The sequence below is a fragment of the Agelaius tricolor genome, unplaced genomic scaffold, assembly GCF_023055355.1.
Source record: "Agelaius tricolor isolate 1412-34295 unplaced genomic scaffold, bAgeTri1.0.p SCAF_1, whole genome shotgun sequence".
Classification (NCBI taxonomy): Eukaryota; Metazoa; Chordata; class Aves; order Passeriformes; family Icteridae; genus Agelaius; species Agelaius tricolor.
The window spans coordinates 88855982-88874734 of NW_027269261.1; the positions used below are offsets into that span (position 1 = coordinate 88855982).

Below are 18753 nucleotides of genomic sequence, written 5' to 3' on the forward strand. Positions count from 1 at the left end.
CTCCCCTAGATCTGCCTTGTCTGTTACATTGTCTGGGACAAGAGCAGTCCTCTTCTCTGCGAGTACCAAAACCGAGCTAAGTCATTAAATATCCTAATAAAAAAGGTATAGCAAGCACAGACAGAAACTATTAGGAATTCCACATAACAGGTCTAAAATTTCTAGTGATTTTAGACCCAAGTACACAACACCTAGAATTACACAAATCCTATGATGCTAAACTTCCCCATGTTACTGCTTACAATCATTCAGACATAAAGGTCAGAAAACCAAGTAGGTCATCCTTTTCATCCCAGCTGGGAGGATACCTCACTTTAACATCTTGTTTTGGTCACATAATATGCAAACTGAGCTGTGATGCTATGAATCATGACCTGAATCACCATAGCTGTAACTCAGGAAAAACTTCAAAGTAGGGTTTCAGGTGTACTGTACACAAGCTATTAAAGCAACTTCTTTTCAGACACGCTACTAAACAAGTTCATAAATGGTGACATTTTATGATTTTTCCTCAGAGTAGGATTGAAAAAATTTAATCCAACTGAAACTCAAAATGGAGTTTTGAGAGTTCCTTACAACAAGGAGGAGAACAGGGAGTTACTCAAGTTTTCTGAATGCTGTTCCTCATCATTCTGTCTTAAAAGCAAGTAAATGCACTGTAAAGTCCTGATATATGGCTAATCCTTCAAAGGAAAGTTTCCAAGACTGATGAGATATGAGCAAGGGTATCACATGCTGTGCAGGTACTTCAGATAGAGAACATACCTAGAGGTGCAAGAACCCATTTTTCCCTGTGCCCTTTGGTTCTCTCCCTGCAAACATCAAGCAGTGTGGTGTTATGTCAGCATGGCTCTCTGCTTTGCAGCATTTTTATGGGATCAGTTCCTTGTTGCAGGGCATCACTTGCCCTCAAATTCAGCTTGTAAGTGCTGCCAACCACATTTTATTGCCACTATAATGTGTTTAATCATCTTCATAATGCTCTAGCTTTGTGTATGCCCATTTACAAGGAGAAGGTATATTTACAATACTAACAAACAGTTCCATGTGGATAATACTAGATTAAGAGCAACACTCATTTTCACATGAAGTATTTCATTATATAGGAAGGAGGGGTCTTAATATTCACTGCATTTTAGTTGTGTCATTGCTCCACAATATAAAAGCTATTTATCTGGTTACAAGTATGAGGACTTCTTCAGCATACAATGAACAGTCCTCCCTTGGTAACCAGTTTATTGTTAGCAAGAAAAAGACATTTACAGGATCAACAGTTTGGGTATTTTCTCTTGTTTAAATTTACCAGCAGGTTTTGTAATAGAGCAGAATGTTACAGTAATTTAGAAACTATGAGTATTATTCCAAGTATTCACACTTGGTACAACTGAAGAAAAGTCTGCACTTCTAAACTCTCAATAACATTACTGGAGGTTAAAACAACAGATCATTATATAACTGTAAATAATACCTGCATCAAATAATGCAGATGGACATTGAAGTCAACATCAACACTACATTTAAACAAATGAAACTGATCAACACACACATTTTCTGGATTAGAACACCCTGACAAGGAGTTTAGAAATGTAAGCACATCAAGAACACAAGTAGTTCCAAGTACCTACTGAATCCAAAACTGCTCCCAACTGAACAATTAAGTATCAAATTTCTTAATAAACCAACCCAATAAATTTTGAGTAGACAATTCACTACACAAGAGAAATAACATTGAATTTAAATCACTTCATCTCTAAACACTCACCTTGTAAAACACTATAGAATTAACTACAAACTTAAAGGAGAATCACAGCTTTTATACACTTCTAAGCTCATGCAAAAAAAAAAGAGATTAGTAGTTTTAGTCCTAGCATTTGAAAAGACTGTAGTGAAAGAATTGAAAAAAGGATGTTGAAAATGAAATATCTCCTTACAGAAAGAAGAAATACTTTGGTTAAAAGTGTGCCAGAATATTCTGTACATTAAAGCAAAAGAGTAATTTTCTGACCACATCATTATTTACACTACCATAGTTCTTCATTTTCACTTGAACAAAACCAGACAGTTCTGAGTATAAGTAGCTAAAGAGATCTTTGGGAAGTAGGGTCTTTACACTGCCTAAATATTTGTGTTTTTATGAAAGGAAATAAGTCCACAGAAAGTTCAATTCAGTCTGAAATCTTTTTGTATGTTTAGATTTTAAGCTCAAAGAAACAGATGAATCACAGTGGCATTGTTTCAGCAACATTTTTTCCCAGCAAAACTAAGAGGATGCAAAAGAACCTATTGCAAGCTTAAAGACACAGATGCAAGGAGTGCGTGCATGATTAAATACGAGTAAATAAAACATTTTGCCCTCCAAACAAAGCCACAATTTTGCTACAAAGTACTTTGTACAGTCCACCAGCACAATCACATTGAGCAAGGAGACATTACTGAAGGAGTAGCCAAGTTCATGCTGAAAGATCAAGACGTCACTTCCACTGACTGAGCAAAGTGCATTTGAAACATTGCTGCCCAAGGTCAGCAGAGATGTTTAAGGCAAGGTTTGTTTCACACCATCCTTAGAGGTAACATTACAATTAGGGTTTTCTCCTCAGACAAATGACATTGAAAATGGTTGCACCATTTCTGCAGATGCTTCCCGAATTCAGAGGCACTGCTCTACTTTCAACATGAGCCAATGTAATTAAAACAGACACTGCAAAATAAGCCTGAGCAGCCCTCTCTCTCTTACCTCATAAAACATATACAGAGAAAGCAGCGTAAGTCCAAGGTTGTAGATCACTAGAATACCCCTGCACGAGAACGGCTGCTTATTCCGCATGTACTTTGGTCCTAGCCACACAATTAGTAAGTACAAGGCTGAGAAGATAAAGGTAGGTGTATAGTTCTCCAGAAGAAGCCATCCTTTTACTCTGGGGTCTGAAACAAACAAACAAAAACATACAAACACTTAGATTTTGTAAGGAGAGAATTCAATACAACTAAAAATAGTTGTACTCAAAATTATTCCAGTGCTGGAACACCAAAGAAAGACAAAGGAAGTGCAGCAAGCCCTTTTACTAATGGCCACGTTGCTAATTACAAACAACATTTTATTTACGCATTTAAGAAAGCAGAAATAATTCTTTTCCTAAGGCAAAAATATTCTTAAGTTATTACCACTATTATTTTTAAATACTCATTACCATTCAGAACTGTCACCCACTTGAATACCACAGATAATTATAAAGAAAAGCTTCAACAAATCTCTCCCCTTTATTTTCTCAAACCAACCCTTCCTGATGGTACACATGTTATTTCCTAGAGTCAGCAAACCTAGGAGTGAAGCAGACACCTCTGTAGGTATAGGTGATGATCCTGATAATTATTTTCCAGTCAATCCTAACACAATTAGACTTATGTATGTGCTATTAGAAAGAATTAAATTTTGGAGTCCTTGTATGAGCAATGGAACACAGAGCAGTCAGTCCTGCCTAAGTAACCAGTCTGGCTGGCAATGCATCAGCTTCTCAGGAAAAGCTCAGAGAATTTTAGGGAACTACTTGGAACATGAGTCCTTTTGAACCACATCTGTGTTGTCCACACCCAGCAACAGCACAGTACCTCACTCTTCTCACTAAAGTCAGCCCAGAGTACTGAAACCAAGTAAACCAAACTATGAATGAACAATTCAAGTATTGCTGTCATTCACAGTCTCAACTTAATTTTAAAGGAGTCATACATGGATCCTGAAGCTGTAGGTTGGAAAGTAGGCAGGCAAGGCAGGGAATTGTTTGGATTTGCCACCTTTATGGTTCATGATTTTTCTCATACAGCAAACAGAGACCATATGCCAGCACATGCAATATGTTAAATTGCCTGGATGTTCTGATATAAACAGGCTTAGTATGGAGAGAGAGGCAACAAGGGCACCGAGATACTAATAAAAGCAAACAGAAAACACACTTAGAAAAATCAGAGGCTTGTTCCATCTCCTGTGGACTTTCTCCTGAGAAGGGGCACCATCACTGGATCTTGAGTGGGACAGAGAAAAGGCATTACTACAGCAGTCAAAAGAAGAAAGCACATGCCACTGAGCAGCACTGCTCTGCACACTGTGTGCAGGATGCAGCCATTTAATCCCCCTGGTCAGAACCAGGTGGAACTGGACCATCCTACCCAAGCCCGCAGCATGAGGCCACTGCTTGTCCTGGTTCCTCAGTCTCTGGCTTCCTCACACTGACCAGGACTGCAGTTCTCCACCTGCAGAGTTTTCCCTGGGTAAGACCTACCAAAACTATTGCTTCTTCAAAAAAGAATGGTTTCAAAGAAGCAGTGTTTCCCAAAAACTATAGATATTTTTAGTGAAAAATTCCAGAGATCTAGTTATGAAGGCAAGAGTATTTTTTAGAGTGGCCTTTTTAGAATAAAAGCTATTACTAAATTAAAAAAAAAAAAAAACAACAAAAAAGCAGCAAAGATCTGAGTGAGGTAAGTCACCCACTAAGACAAACAACATGAGCTTAACTGATAGTAAGAATGACCTCTTCAGGTCAAAAGATCAGGAGCATTGAATAGACTCTTATTTATTACACTGTCAGACATTTTGATGCTTTGCAGGTCCTAAAGAAAGTAGTCACCTGTCAATGTCAAGTTAGAGGAAAAATGTTTCTTATGTTCTAATAAGATCAGTTTAATTTATGTATTTATTATATTATTTTTATTTATGCATTTATTTATTAGCTTTTGAGAAATCTTACCTCTGGGTCCAAGCCAAACATCAAAGTAACTATTGATTGTTTTATCCACAAGTTCCATTATACAACCTACTGAAATGGAAAGAAAAGGAGAAAGTTAGTTTTTCTGCTCAGGAGAATAGTTAGTTTTTCTGCTCAGTTTACTGTTCAGCATCTGAACACATTCTGTTAGGGTTAACAAAGAAAATACTAATATGCAAAAACTCTAGCAAACACAATGGACTTTCACAGCATACAGTAAGTACATAAAGCTTATTCTAGTCTCAGAGAGTCACTGGTGTTCGAGCTACATTTCCCACTGAAGTTATTAATCACAGTCATAGATGCACAGAAGCTTAAAATAATTAGCTCAGATTAACCTGAAGTTCTTTCTAGTTCTGTATTTTGTACACACAAATAAAAGCTGGTATCTTGAAAGATCCCTCAATGAGGAGGAGGACTGAACTTTGAGAAAGCCAGCAACATTGAAATTTTCAGATAAAGACTATGAAGCTATTTTAACAAAGAGTCTCAAATAACTAGCAAGGCCAGCTAGGGAAGAGGAGGGAAGGAGGAAAAAAGTAAACAGTGGCTCTGCTATCACCTGCAGATAGGTGACTGATTACAGCTCTGATTAACAGCCCATAAAACCAAGAGATCAACAGTCACCCAGTGACAGAGAGGGCTGCAGAGTCCAGGGAGAAAATACAGCATCTCCTGGCATGAGCATCTCCAGGTTCCAGAAACTGCTTACTGCTAAGACATTACCAGGTAAAATTCATCCAACATCAGTAGAGTGATCAAATGTCATCTATCAGGTCCTCACACAGCCACTGCTTATGGGTAGCACCTGGTCTGTACATGGAGGCACTCATGTTATGGTACCTCAGTATAGTTAAAGCAGGAAAGAAGCAGCAACACTGTCCACAAGCAGGGACAATTGTGCACAAAGCTGTTCCCAAGAGAAGAGGAAGTAATTTTCTTCTTGATTAAGAAAAAACAAACAAAAAATAACCACCAAAAACCCAAACCAAAACAATAACCCCCAACTATCCCAATTTCCTCTTTTCTATCCAGAACTGTACTGTACTTTCATTAATAAAATTTTATCCACTTCTAACAGAATGGTTTTCACTTTGTGGTGTTTCTCCTTTCCTAAAGTATTAATATTAGGAATAATTGTTAGCTATGAGAAAATAACGTAAACAACACAAGCTGTCAGTATACCCACAGCACCAACCAAAACAATTACACAAGCTTATTTGTACTTGTTAAGAAAAAAAAGTTAGTATTTTCTTTTTTTTTTTAGTTCTACCTAAATAAATATTTCCCTTCCACCTGTGCAAATCCCGTCTCTAGGGGATTTCTGATTTATGCAAGTTAAATTAATCATATATCCTCTGGTTTTGGTCAGCTGGGACTGAAACCTCAATTTCATCCAGGTCCAACAAGAAAAGCCAAGCAGGATCCAAATTATGCTTTCTCCCCAGTCCCAAATGGGACTGGGAGCCAGTGCTGGAAGGCCTGCAGGGGCTTTGACTTCCCATGGGACCAAGCAAATACAAGGGGTTAGGTCATGCATTTCCACTCTGTGGTCTTCTTCCCCTCCACTGCAGGGCCCCAGGCAGGAGGAGGCCAACAGGCTCCCTGAGCTCCCTGAGCACTTCTGCCTGCACCACCAGCCACTGTGCCCTGCAGGGCTCTCAGGGACACACAGAAGAGACTTTCACTTCCATGTCATACTGCTTGGGACTACAGAAAGCCACAGGAACATCACTGGAATCTGCTCAGCAGGCACAAACAAAAGGGCTTGACTGAAATACCCAGAAGTGTTAAAAGTGTTTTGCAGCCCTAATTCGTACTGGTTTTATTTTCTGACTTAACAAGCCCAGCCCAAGAAAGCAAACACTTCAGAATAAAGTGCATTTTTGGGATTATGTCACATCACCAGCTATGGTACTATGAGCACTTGTGTGAATGGCCACAGCACTGGCACACTGGTGTCCCAGGAATAAGGAAACATAACTTGTGTCACCAGAAGCACAAACATCAGGAAAGCTGTGAGAAATGAGTATATAATTACAAGGAGAAAAAAAGATATTTAGAGAAAGCACCTTTTTTATCATCTCATCATTTTTTTTCATTTGTCAGCTATTAAATATTGCCACGAAACCCACTCTCTGCTGGATGATTCATTTTGTTGTTTGAGATCCCCACTTAAACAATTTGTTGCTCTTTTGATCCAGTACTAATTGGCCTAGTTATGCAGCACTGCATCAGCCAATAATCTGCATCTGACTTTAACCTTGCTTCTCACAGGCAAAGGCTTCAGATGGCATTGGCTGGTACAAAACCAAAGGTTTGTTGTACTAAAATATACAAAAAAGCTCATGCCAGAAGTGACTTGCTACATACATTGCTACATTCACTGTACACTAAAAATGCATATATGTAAATCAAACAAGTTAGAAACCAGAAACAAACTCTGCCTAGCTATAGTAAAGACAGCAAGAAATGAAAGTCCACATTGAAGTTCTCCATAAAACTGAAAGAAAACTCATTCCCCAAGAGGAGGAGGTCTCTACAGAGGTCTCAGCTTTTTTGGGCTGGTACCCCAATACAGCTTTTTGTGCCAGCATTATCCGACAGCAGATTGTAAAAGACACAGCAAAGGAAAAACTACTCCTGGTGTCGATTTCCAGAATTTGCAGAAAAAGAAATTGTTTCAAAAGGAACTCATTTGTGTAACAGAAAAACAGAAGGAAACAATCTGCTTTTGTTCGAGAGGGGGTCATGTGAAAATGCATCAAGTCTCCTGCCAACAGCCACACAACATTAAACACTGCTTCAACAGCAGCAACTACAAGGGTTCTTTTTAAATTAGAATAGTTTCCCAATTCAGAGAAACATCGACTCCCAGAAAAATTAAACCAGTGGCCATTTGAAACACTGTGATTGGCCTGTTTCCTAATACTGAAAGTAAGGTAAGCAAATTCTGCAGCTGACCGCACACATGAGAAGATCAGCAGCTCCTTTACCTACAAGTCATCCCACAACAAGGCACACTATTCACAAATCATGGAATGGTTTGGAAGAGACCTCTGAAGCTTATCTAGTCCAACTACCTCACCATCTTCCACTCAAGGTGCTCAGAGCCCCATCCAATCTTGGAAGTTTTTGTGCATGGGGCATCTACCACCTCTATGACCAACTTTTTCCAGTGCTCCAATGTCCTCACTGAAAAAACTTCTTCCTTACATCTAGTCTAAATCTGCCCTCTAGTTCAAAACCATTGTCCCTTGTCCTAACCCTACAGTCCCTATTAAAAAGTTTGTAGCCATTTTCCTTGTAGGCCCCTTTTAGGTACTGGAAGGCCACAATAAGACCTCCCTGGAGCCTTCTCTTTTCCAGGCTGAGCAGCTTCAACTTGCTCAGCTTGTCTCCATAGGGAGAGATGCTCCAGCTCTCTAACCTCCTCTGGATCTACTTTAACATGTCCAGGTCTTTCCTGTGCTGAGGACCCCAGAGCTGGATGCAGCACTCCAGGTGGGGTCTCACGAGAGCAGAAGGGCAGAACCTCCTCCCTCATCCTACTGGCCACGCTGCTTTGCTTGCAGCCCAGGACACAACTGGCTTTCTGGGTTGCAAGCACACGTTGCCAGCTCTCCTCTACCAGTTCCCCCAAGACCTTCTCAGCAGGGCTGCTCTCAATCCCTTCATCCTCCAAACCATGCTGATGGTTGTGGACTTCCCCAGCCCAGGAACAGGACCTCACACTTGGCCTTGCTGAGCCTCATGTGGCTCCCAAGACTCACTTCTTGAGCCTGTCCAGGTCCCTTTGGATGGCACCTCAGGCATGTCAACCACACCCCTCAGCTTGGCTGTTGCCAAACTTGCTGAGGGTGCACTCAATCCCACTGTCCATGTCACTGATGGGGACACTGAACAGTACTGGTCCCTCCACGGACCGCTGAGGGACACCATCAGGACTCTGAGTCGCTGACCATTCCTCTCTGGAGGTGGTCATCCAACCAATTCCTTTTCCAGTGAACAATCCACCCATCAAATCCATATGTCTCCAATTTAGAGAGAAGGATGTTGTGGGGCACTGTGTCAAAGGCCTTGTAGAAAATGACTGATTACATGAATAGCCTTATTCAGTACCTACAGTCAGGGAAAAAAGACCCAATTGGGCCACACAATGCTTTGTAAAACATGTACCTCTATATATAGAGGTTATATATATAACACCAGTTATTTTTTCCTAACCTGCCTTTCTACAATGGAAAAATAAATCATCCTCTCTGCCACCAATTTTTACCAGCGCAATAAGGCACTTGACCAGGGCAAATTGGCTCAGAGTCTGGAAGACATTTCAGTCCTCCAAGTCCAAATATCTAATTCAGAAAAAAACCCTATCTGATGCTTTAAACAAACAAAATTACTGGACTTTAATTCTGCAACACAAATATAACAAAGGGTAAATTTGCACCTTGCCCCAACAAATTGAGTAACATCATTATAATACTACATTTTCAATAATCCTCTGGATTTTGACAGACAGGTTTTTTTTGGATCTTTTGGCATCCTGGGTTCATTTCTGGCACTATGAGCTGAGACAGCCACCATGCTCCAGCAACCACACAAATATTTGGGCAGCAGATGTGAAGCTCTGTCCTACTGCTCAGTCCAGGCATTGATAGCCCTGGTGCTTATTGGTGTAACAATCAAAAATACAGTTTAAAGCCTACACAGAAACATGCTTGTCTTGTAGAATACATTTCAAAAATTTATTTATAGAAAGTGTTTCATACAGGCTACCAGCACTGACAGCCTGCTCTTCTAATGCATGTAAACTACTCTCTGAGGAAATGGCTACTACATACTGGAGGACTTCAACCAGTTTCTGCCCTTCAAAGGAAATTCTTCCCTACGCTTTCCACAAAAATGCATTCTAGAGGGTTTATGCTATGAAGTAATTTAAGAATTCTTCATCACATTTTGATGGTGTTTCTTGAGTTTCTTCCTGGAGTAATTTTCTAGGTGTAAAGATGATGCACAAAAGTATAAAGGTTTGCTTTCTATCCCATGGCACCCTTTTAAGCAAATCAAACAGCAGCAAAAAAAACCAAAAAACAAAAAACATTTTAAGCTGAAAGCTCAAAGCACTGGAGCCTGCTCCCCTTCAGAAGCATCCTCCAGCTCTCACCCGGCTGCTCAAGAACTCCCTGAAACAGATCCCAGTTTTCACAGCTAAGTGCCTGAACTTGAGTTCTAATAAAATCCCCAAAATAGGCATCTAAATAATTGTTCTGGCTTCTGAGAGAAATGTGCTGTCAGGCCTGGCTGCTCAGCCTTTTGGAAAACAGCCACTTTCTGTTCTTAAATTAGGACTTCGAAGCCTAAATTTAGGCACTTGCTTTTGCTTTTGGAAGTCTTGATTTGTGTTTTCTCTTTAAAGTAATGTTTGCCAGTCCCTGCCACTGCAGAGGTGACTCCTCTTCCTCCAAAAGTACAAACTATCCCTCCTCCAAAAACCCAGTGATCACACTGCTGTTTGCTTTTGTAGCTGTACTGGAATTGAAAACGTTCGGCTGCTTGAGAACTGGAAGACAACACTGATAATCAAAGCTGTCACCGTTTTCTGTCCATTGCCAAAGCTGCCCAGTTTCTCCTTTCAATTCCCCAAGCCCTAACTGCCCCTTGAATGTGTTCCCTTTGCCTTTCAGCTTCCTGCCACCTCCAGATTACCCTTTTCTTCCTTTTCTGAACACCCTCATAGGGCCCAACCACGCTTAATGTTAGCAATAGAAAGGACTTCAGAATAAGCTATAGTCCATATTGATCTGAAAGTGGAGGTATATTTATTTTATGGGAAACCAGGTGAAGCATGAGTGCTGCAGATTTTGCACTTAAATTTTGTTAAAATACAAGAAGATATTTTTAAACTTTATTTTAAATCTCTATCTTTAGCAATGTGATTCAAGTTTTTGGCCCCCTGGCATCAGCAGCAAACCCTCCAGGATCCACAGTTCTGAGCTTTCACACTCACCAGCAGCACCAGCATAAAAAAAGTTTAGAAATAATTAATTTGTATAAAATTCAGAGAAGTGTAACAAATGTGGGACAAAGGAGAGAAGTTAGTTTCAAACAGTTAAACCTCAGTGGGATTTCAAACCATTTGAAAATGCATGGTTTAAAGAAAGACTTTGGGAAGGGGTGTATATAGGGGGTAATATATAGGAGAACTGATGTCATGAAATTACATATATATATATATATGTATATGTAATTTCATGACATTACTTCTCCTGTCATACCATTCCCTCAAATCCTTCAGTAATAGTTACCTTATTACATAAACAGCTATGTGGTAAGAAAGTATTTTACAGAACAGAAATAAATACTAGAAAGAATACTGCAAAACAGAATAACTAATTGCACTCAGTACACAATACCTCATGAAATCAGAATCTAATGATCTTCAGATAAGCAAGTTAATAGAAATGATAGGTTCTTGCAATTTTATTTACACCTTCTAAAATAGCTCAAATTAGGATTAGATCTAAAATAGCTCAAATTAGGATTCAACTGTCCTAGGATTAGAACACTCACACAAAATTCATCCCCTTGCACTCAACAGCTCTTGATATGGCATGGGATGACTTCAGACAGAGGGAAAACACCAAGGGTGATGGCCAAGCAGGAAGAGCAAGTTAGAAACAAGCACACAAACACACTCATGGAAGTATTAAGAATCAGAGAAAAATGGTTCATGACTGCCTCTACATGCCAGAAGGATATATCCAGCATCCATCTACAAACAAGGACATTTCATGCTGCAGACCCCCCTGAGCAGCAGCAGATCTGGCATCACTCAGCACTATGGTTTTCACAAGAGGATGCATTTTCTTGCAATGAAGTGTCCAGGGGCTATATCCTGTGCCTGCACACTGTGCCCATACCCTAGCACTGCAATCCTGGAGACCTCCTCACTGCTGCCAGCTTACAGCCCATGCTGTGAGAGCAACACAGCCAAGACTGAAGGAGCATCTACAGAAATAAAATGTGGAGGAAGAAAAGGCAAAGCATGCAGGTTTATTTCAACTGCTGTAATTGTAATAATTTTGACAATTGTAATTGTAATATTGCAAATGCAATTGCAATTGTGATTGCAATACAGCAATGACACTGCAGAGAACTTCTGCCTAGGGTTTAAGAACTGCTTCCTTTTTATTAAAAAGAAAAAGAAAGTGAAAACAGAAGAGTGAAACAGAGGAGAGTGTCTGTAACAAACTAGGTTAGATGAAATAGGGGGAATATGTAAATGGCACAAGAGCAACAAGGTTGACTTTTTGTAAGAAAAGCCAAAGCACAGCATTTGCTAGATAGCTTTGCTCAAAGCCCCCCTCCCCAAAGCACTATGGGCAGTGTTTATTAGCAGCTACTTTTTGAATCTGAAGCTCCATCTTTTTACAAAAGCTGTGCTGGTATTGTAATTGAGAACTTGGGGGTCCTGGCTGATGACAAGTTGAGCCTGAGCCAGCAGTGCCCTGGCAGCCAGGAGGGCCAATCCTGTCCTGGGGGGCATCAGGGACAGCATGGCCAGCCGGGCAAGGGAGGGGATTGTCCCCCTCTGCTCTGCACAGGGACAGCCTCACCTTGAGCCCTGGGGGCAGTTTTGAGTGCCACACTATATAAAAGATATTTTAACTATTTGAGAGCTTCCAAAGGAGGGCAACCAAGATGGTGAAGGGCCTTGAGGGGAAGCTGTATGAGGAGAAGCTGAGGTCACTTGGTCTGTTCAGCCTGGAGGAGACTGAGGGGAGACCTCACTGCAGTTACAGCTCCTTGTGAGGGGAAGAGGAGGGGCAGACACTGATCTCTGCTCTGTGGTGACCAGGGACAGGAACTGAGGGAATGGCCTGAAGCTGTGCTAGGGGAGGTGTAAGTTGGGTATTAGAAAAAGGTTCTTCACCCAGAGGGTGGTTGGGCACTGGAACAGCTCCCCAGGGCAGTGGTCACAGCATCAGCCTGACAGAGTTTGAGAAGTGTCTGGATAATGCTCTTGGGCACTGGGTGTGACTCCTGGGGATGGTCCTGTGAAGGGCCAGGAGTTGGACTTCATGATCCTTGTGGGTCCGTTTCACCTCAGCTTATTCTGTGATAACTGCAGCTCACAACTGAAAATTAGCCTCAGGAGGCCTGGGAAGCTAAAGACAGCTGAGAAGATGAAGGGAAAAAAGCTAAGTCCAGACCTTTCATTTCTGGTTTCATATCTTTCATTCAAAAGCCACCTGCAAGAAAGTCTGAAATTTTTTTCTCTCCTTTAATAATGGGATTCCTGTAATCGCTGTGATTACAGAGGAGAAAAATAAAGTTACATTCCCCAAAGCCTATTTTAATGAGCCTTCTTGGTCAAAACACTGCATTTTCTAACAACAGAACCAATGAGACTACAGTCAGTAAGACAAAAATGGAGAAGCCCAGCTTTGCAGGACCATTGCATTCAAGAGCACTGTGTACTCAAGACAGTAAGCTTCAACTTACCTTTTCTTTAAATGCCCATGCCTCATAACTGCATAATAAAATTTAAAAATAAGTAGGAAAAAAGAGTGACAAGTGGGACTTTTCATCCACATGTCCCTCATTTCCTCCAACACCTGCAGCTGCACCACCAAATCTGAACACCAAGAATATTTGTCATCCACCTGCCCACTTCCTCCTGCCAAAATCCTGCTCTCAGGTCTGAACCCAGGGGACATCTCAAGAGTAAAACTCAAAGTATGGAGATATGTAACTCTTGGTTACCTCCTTTGCATTTAGTAGTTTGACACATGAAAGTTTGCCATCTAATTTATAAAAGTACTTAAAATTCTCCTGCATGTGTGAAACACTGTAAAGAGCAAAAAATGGCTGTGTGCAGTTATTCTGTAAACAAAGCTTAGCTATAAAAAGGTTATCTCAGGTTCACATGCTGACTAGATACAGCAATCCAATGAAAAGTGGAGGAATTAGAAGACCATGAAAGCTGAGCATGACAGTCACAAAGGTAATGCTACACCATGCAAATCTGACTTGTACAGGGATAAGAGTGCACATAAAACCTGAATTAAGATGCCCTCCTAAGATGTGAAACTACAACCCCTGTGTTCAGGTGGGTAACTGACACCTTTCAGAGGACCACTTGTGTTTTGGAAAATAGATCACACTGAAAAAGCACACAAACAAGTCACCCTTAGGCAAGCTACACTATGTTAAGTATTTATTTATGTGCTTACTCTATTTCCAGTGCTTGTGGGGTTGTACCTGGAGTGCTGTGGGAGAAGTGAAATTCTCTGGAGAGCCCCAGCACACAAAATTGCATGCAATACACTGAAGTAGTTACACTCCTCAATACAAATTAATTTCTGTAATTTTACCTAAAATAAGAAAGGATGCATACTGGCACTATAAATGCACCCCATTTCTTTATACAGTCACCCATCCTATGAGAAGTCAATCTTAAAACTTTTCTATGTTCTGGCTGTACACCTGTGAAACCCTGTGTGGCTGCAGCTGTAGCAATACTTGGTGCCTTCATTCTGAGATGCTAAACATCATGCCAGACTGTACCATCATACATAAGTAAACAGTACTAATAGAGGTCAGGTAGGTATGAATGACAGCTAACTTTAAATAAGAGGTACAAAAAAAATTCCTCCTTTTCCTACCATTCTGAGAAGTAAAAATTAAAAAAAAAATACTTTAGCTACAAGTGTTATGCCATGGCATTGTGCTGCTCAGGACAGAATCCTCACCATTATATGCCCTGTTAAACCCCCTGTCTTCAAAACAGTATTAAAAAAAAAAGAAAGGGCTCATTATTCAGAAAATCAACTACCTTTAAGATCTAACTGCCTTTCTAAAGGAAAAAGGTGCTAACACTATAGAAATCAAGTTTTTTGACCTTGTTCCTGCCCAGGGTGCAGAAGGAGTACTGAAAGTGAAGACAACATGTCCCGGCATGGGGATGGAAAACAAAGAGACAGGAGATTTCTTACAGGTGCATAGGTGCATTTGTCAGATCATTCCCCCACAGCTTTCCCTTCTGGTACAACACTTCACACATCTGTAAATTGCTATTGTTGCCAAAGCCATGCAGCCAGCTGATGGCATTTCTGTTATAGAAGCTCAGGACAGCAAAGCCTGGTGAGTCCTGAGGAGCCGAACATCCTTGCCTGCATCAGACCCATGTCAAACCAACTTCTGCTGAGAATTTTTGGGGTACCAAACCATTGCTGTAACAAAGGCCCATGAAAGAGGACTGAGTCCTGGAGAAGACAGAAAATAAAGCATTGGTACCTGCACATTTTCTTTGTTTGATTTTGGCAGCACTTTCTGAAATGTTACTTCATCAAAAGACCCTGCTCCAAGAGGCAAGTACTGTGGTTTCTTATATTTTATTATTTGCTTTAAGGGTAGAAAGACCGGCCAAACAATTAAAAGGAAATTCTGTAATGGTACAGCTGTGTGTGATCTTATCACTTGCTCTTTCTATGAACTTTAAATAAGACTACTGGAGGAAAAAAACTCCACATATCTGGCAACTTCCAAGATGTTTTCTGCAAGCTCATAATATAAAGGCTTCAGTTACTTGCAGAAGTCAGGCAGTGAATTCTAGGAAAAGGTACCTTTCCTCCAAAGTTTAGCCACTCTTTTCTTTCAATAAGAGGTATCAAATTCTTGGTGCAGTGAGAACCCTGCTGCCATTAAAGTCTGTTCCAAGGAAGAACACAGCTAAACTGAGCCCCCAGCTCCAGCACCAAGATGCAGATGGTTTTGCTTCATTTGCTTCCTACTTTCACAAGCACTGAACAACAGCAGGGTCAGCACTGTAACTTGATGTAATATATCTGCTTTAAATATGGGGACAAAGCAATATCCAGCCAAACAGCAGGTGACAGGTTTCCTTCCCAACCCTGCAGATATCCCATTCTCTGTAGGGCAGCAATCCCCTGGAAAGTGGGGCACCAGGCATGTCTCCTCTGCCTCACAATGTGTGTAAAGCCTCTTAAACAACATCTTCAGCAACTCACTCTCCCAAAGATATGCATCTCCATCCATCCACTTGTGATGCCAGCTCATGCCCATCAGCAGCCCTCAGGCTCAGAGTCATCACATCACCTGATCCTTGCTCTGGCTTCTGCATTCAGCCTGGTCCACTCTATAACCATAACCACAAACCATCTATACTGCCATACCCAGGGCGTGTGCAGGAACAAGGAACACACAAGAACAGATGTGACACAGCTGCAAGGCTGCTTTCATTCCTTCCCTACTCTCCACCATGCCTTGGTGGAAGGAACCTGAAAAACTGAGGTAGCCCCAAAGAAACCAACCAAGCAAGAAGGTCAGCTTTCAGCTGGGTCCATCCCACTGCTGATTTACTGCAGGAGAAGCAGCAGCACGATGAGAACATGTGGGTGATGAAGAGGTCCTACATGGCTGAAGATGAGCACAGCCAACACACTGCACCCAGCAAGGAACCACAGCAGAAAGAAAGGCAAATGAAACAGACAGACAATGGAAGATGCAGAATGTCTAATGCAGAACTCTGAAATGCTATTAAGAGGAGGCCAAAATAAAATGCATTGGACAATCAACATTTTACATAGAGGAATGGTTCTAGTGAAAAGTACAAAAACTTGCAGAAAAAAGAAAGCACAAAGTAACAAAAGGTCACACAGGATATGCAGAGCTAGCTTAGAAGATTTCTTAATTATAATTGTAGCAGCAGGAACTGACAGATTATTGCACCGGAAAAAGCAAACAAAAAAAACCCCAACCTTGATATGTTCAAACTATGAAAGAGACAGATTTTAGGATGTGTTAGCCTGTTTCTGTCTTGATAACTGCAGGGCTAAGGATGGTCTCAAGGCAGGTTAGGCAGGGGAAGGGAGAAAAAGGTAACCATCAAGAGACCAAACACATGAAGAACCAACAAAACGTTTCTTTCAAGGAAAGATAACTTGAATGTTTCATTCAATCTAAACACAGTATTCCAAGAGAAGTGGGGCTAATGAAAATAAATACAGAGAAAAAGACTGAAATAAAAAGCTAAGCAGACAGTGAATATGATGAAAACCTCTTACTACACCCTGGCCTGAGGACAGAGGGGAATAATCTCCTTTATTTCACAGTTTTATATGTTATACTGTAAGAAACATGTTGTGCTGTAAGAAACAACAAACAACAACCCTACCAGTGATTTGAGACACATCTTGAACACAGTAACCCAAGACTAAATTTCAGTTGGAAGTTTGACTTTCTGATAATACCAAGTGTTTTTCACTTGATGCCCAAAGCTTATTATTACATTTATTAGATGACAAAAACACATTGCTGTGCAATTGGTGATTTACACATAGGAAACAATGCTGACTGCAGCAAAGTGAAAACCTTACTTACAGTGTATAAGTGCTCATGTTCTGCCAGGAGTGAAAGGACAGAATCAAGTAGTGTTTCATCAGCAACACTTGTAAAGCAACTCTTTAAACTCTGGGCAAAAGATGTGCTTTTTTGCCTCTATATTAAGACTCCATGCATTAATTATAAAAATATCAACATATTAGAAATTGCTCAGCAAGTAAACCCTGAGCACATTCTGAGTACTATTCTGAGTGTACCTATTTCATACATGTTTTGTACAGACTGTGGAGGATACAGAATAATGTTTCAGACAATTAAATTGCTCTCTCATGTCAGCAGCTGTCTCAAAGTCTTCTCCTCTGGAATCTCACCACGACCACATCTCTATTTTTACTGTGTGCTAAAAGTAAAACATGTTTTTGTGCAAAAACCTCTTTCATTAAGCAATTTTTCAAGTGCCAAAACACCATTCCTATAGTTGCAGGTTATTTTTCCACAATGTTCTTATCTCTGTGTAATACAAGCCCTCCACACAGATGTGTCATCTCTAAACCAAACAGCAGCAAAAGGACCCTTCAATTAAACAGACCTGTTATTCTTGACCAGGGAGTTAAATGCTCAAGTTCATATCCCCACACTGGAACTAGTATGTGGTGGAGGAATAAGGGTGGGGTAAAAAACAAAAATTAAAAACTATCAAAAACTTTTGTTAATATTCTACTCTCACGTTAATGACTGACAGCTTAGGTGGGAATTTGATAAGAATCTTAGAAGAGCAGTGATGCTGTAAAGTGAGGATGTGCCAGAACCACCAATGGCTGATGAAGCTTCACTGGTTCAGTGCAAAACCCAGCCTTGCTCCTCTGTTCTGCAAAACAACCCTTCAGGGTGTTGGGTGAGTCAGAGTTTAAAACCAAAGACTGAAAAAGAGATACAGACAGACATACAAAAGTGTGAAAAGTGTGTTTTTGCAGCAACAAAAAATTAAGGAGAGGGGTGGAAAACCACATCACACCTCTGCTAGGCTTCTTCACAAGTGCAGTTGGCCCCTTAGTCACTGCAGGTTCAAAGATGGTCATCTCCTTCCAAGGCCATGCATCTCTCCTTTGAAGGCAACACAACACTAAAGGATGTAAATAAAACACTCCAAGAGGATTGTTTTTCATAGACAGTAAAGTGTAATTAAAATCTGGAGACACTAATGTGTTCTCACAGAGAAACATCTCTGTTTCTCACCCTTCAGGATCCAAAACTGTACTTTAACAGCTTCCTAAATGTATATTTTAAGACCCAAAGTTAATCCCACAGATGCTTAGAAAACTGCACTGTGCTATATGCAACCGATACCTGAGCTGATGCATTGTTTGAGCCTGACGTGTTTTGTGAAACCAAGAAGCATTCAGTCTGCACAACTGGAAATTCATCATAGCTCTGCAATTGTTCAATGAGAATTTAGATTGGAGTCTCTGATCTAAACAAGTGGAGCACTGAATTTAGAAAGTATGAGCCAATTAAGATAGACTTTAAAAAAAAGAGAAGCATTTGAAAACAACATTAGCAGTCCCTTCCTGCACCATAATGCAGCCACTTAGCAGTGATGAAGGAAGAAGAAATCAATACAAAG

The 18753-nt window shown here is 40.5% G+C and overlaps 1 protein-coding gene across 3 annotated transcripts in view; it reads right to left on the reverse strand.

Annotated features, from left to right (window-relative positions):
• Nucleotides 1-18753, reverse strand: part of ELOVL5 (ELOVL fatty acid elongase 5) — a 39545-nt gene that overhangs the window by 11877 nt on the left and 8915 nt on the right. For 2 of the 3 annotated variants that reach the window (XM_071442606.1, XM_071442597.1), the window contains 2 exons: nucleotides 4743-4811; nucleotides 2735-2922 (listed from right to left, as the gene is read on the reverse strand). In XM_071442606.1, the coding sequence (XP_071298707.1) occupies nucleotides 2735-2922; nucleotides 4743-4800 (246 nt within the window). In that variant the 5' untranslated portion in view covers nucleotides 4801-4811. The remainder of the gene's footprint in view (nucleotides 1-2734; nucleotides 2923-4742; nucleotides 4812-18753) is intronic. The other variant, XM_071442590.1, reaches the window with a different exon arrangement.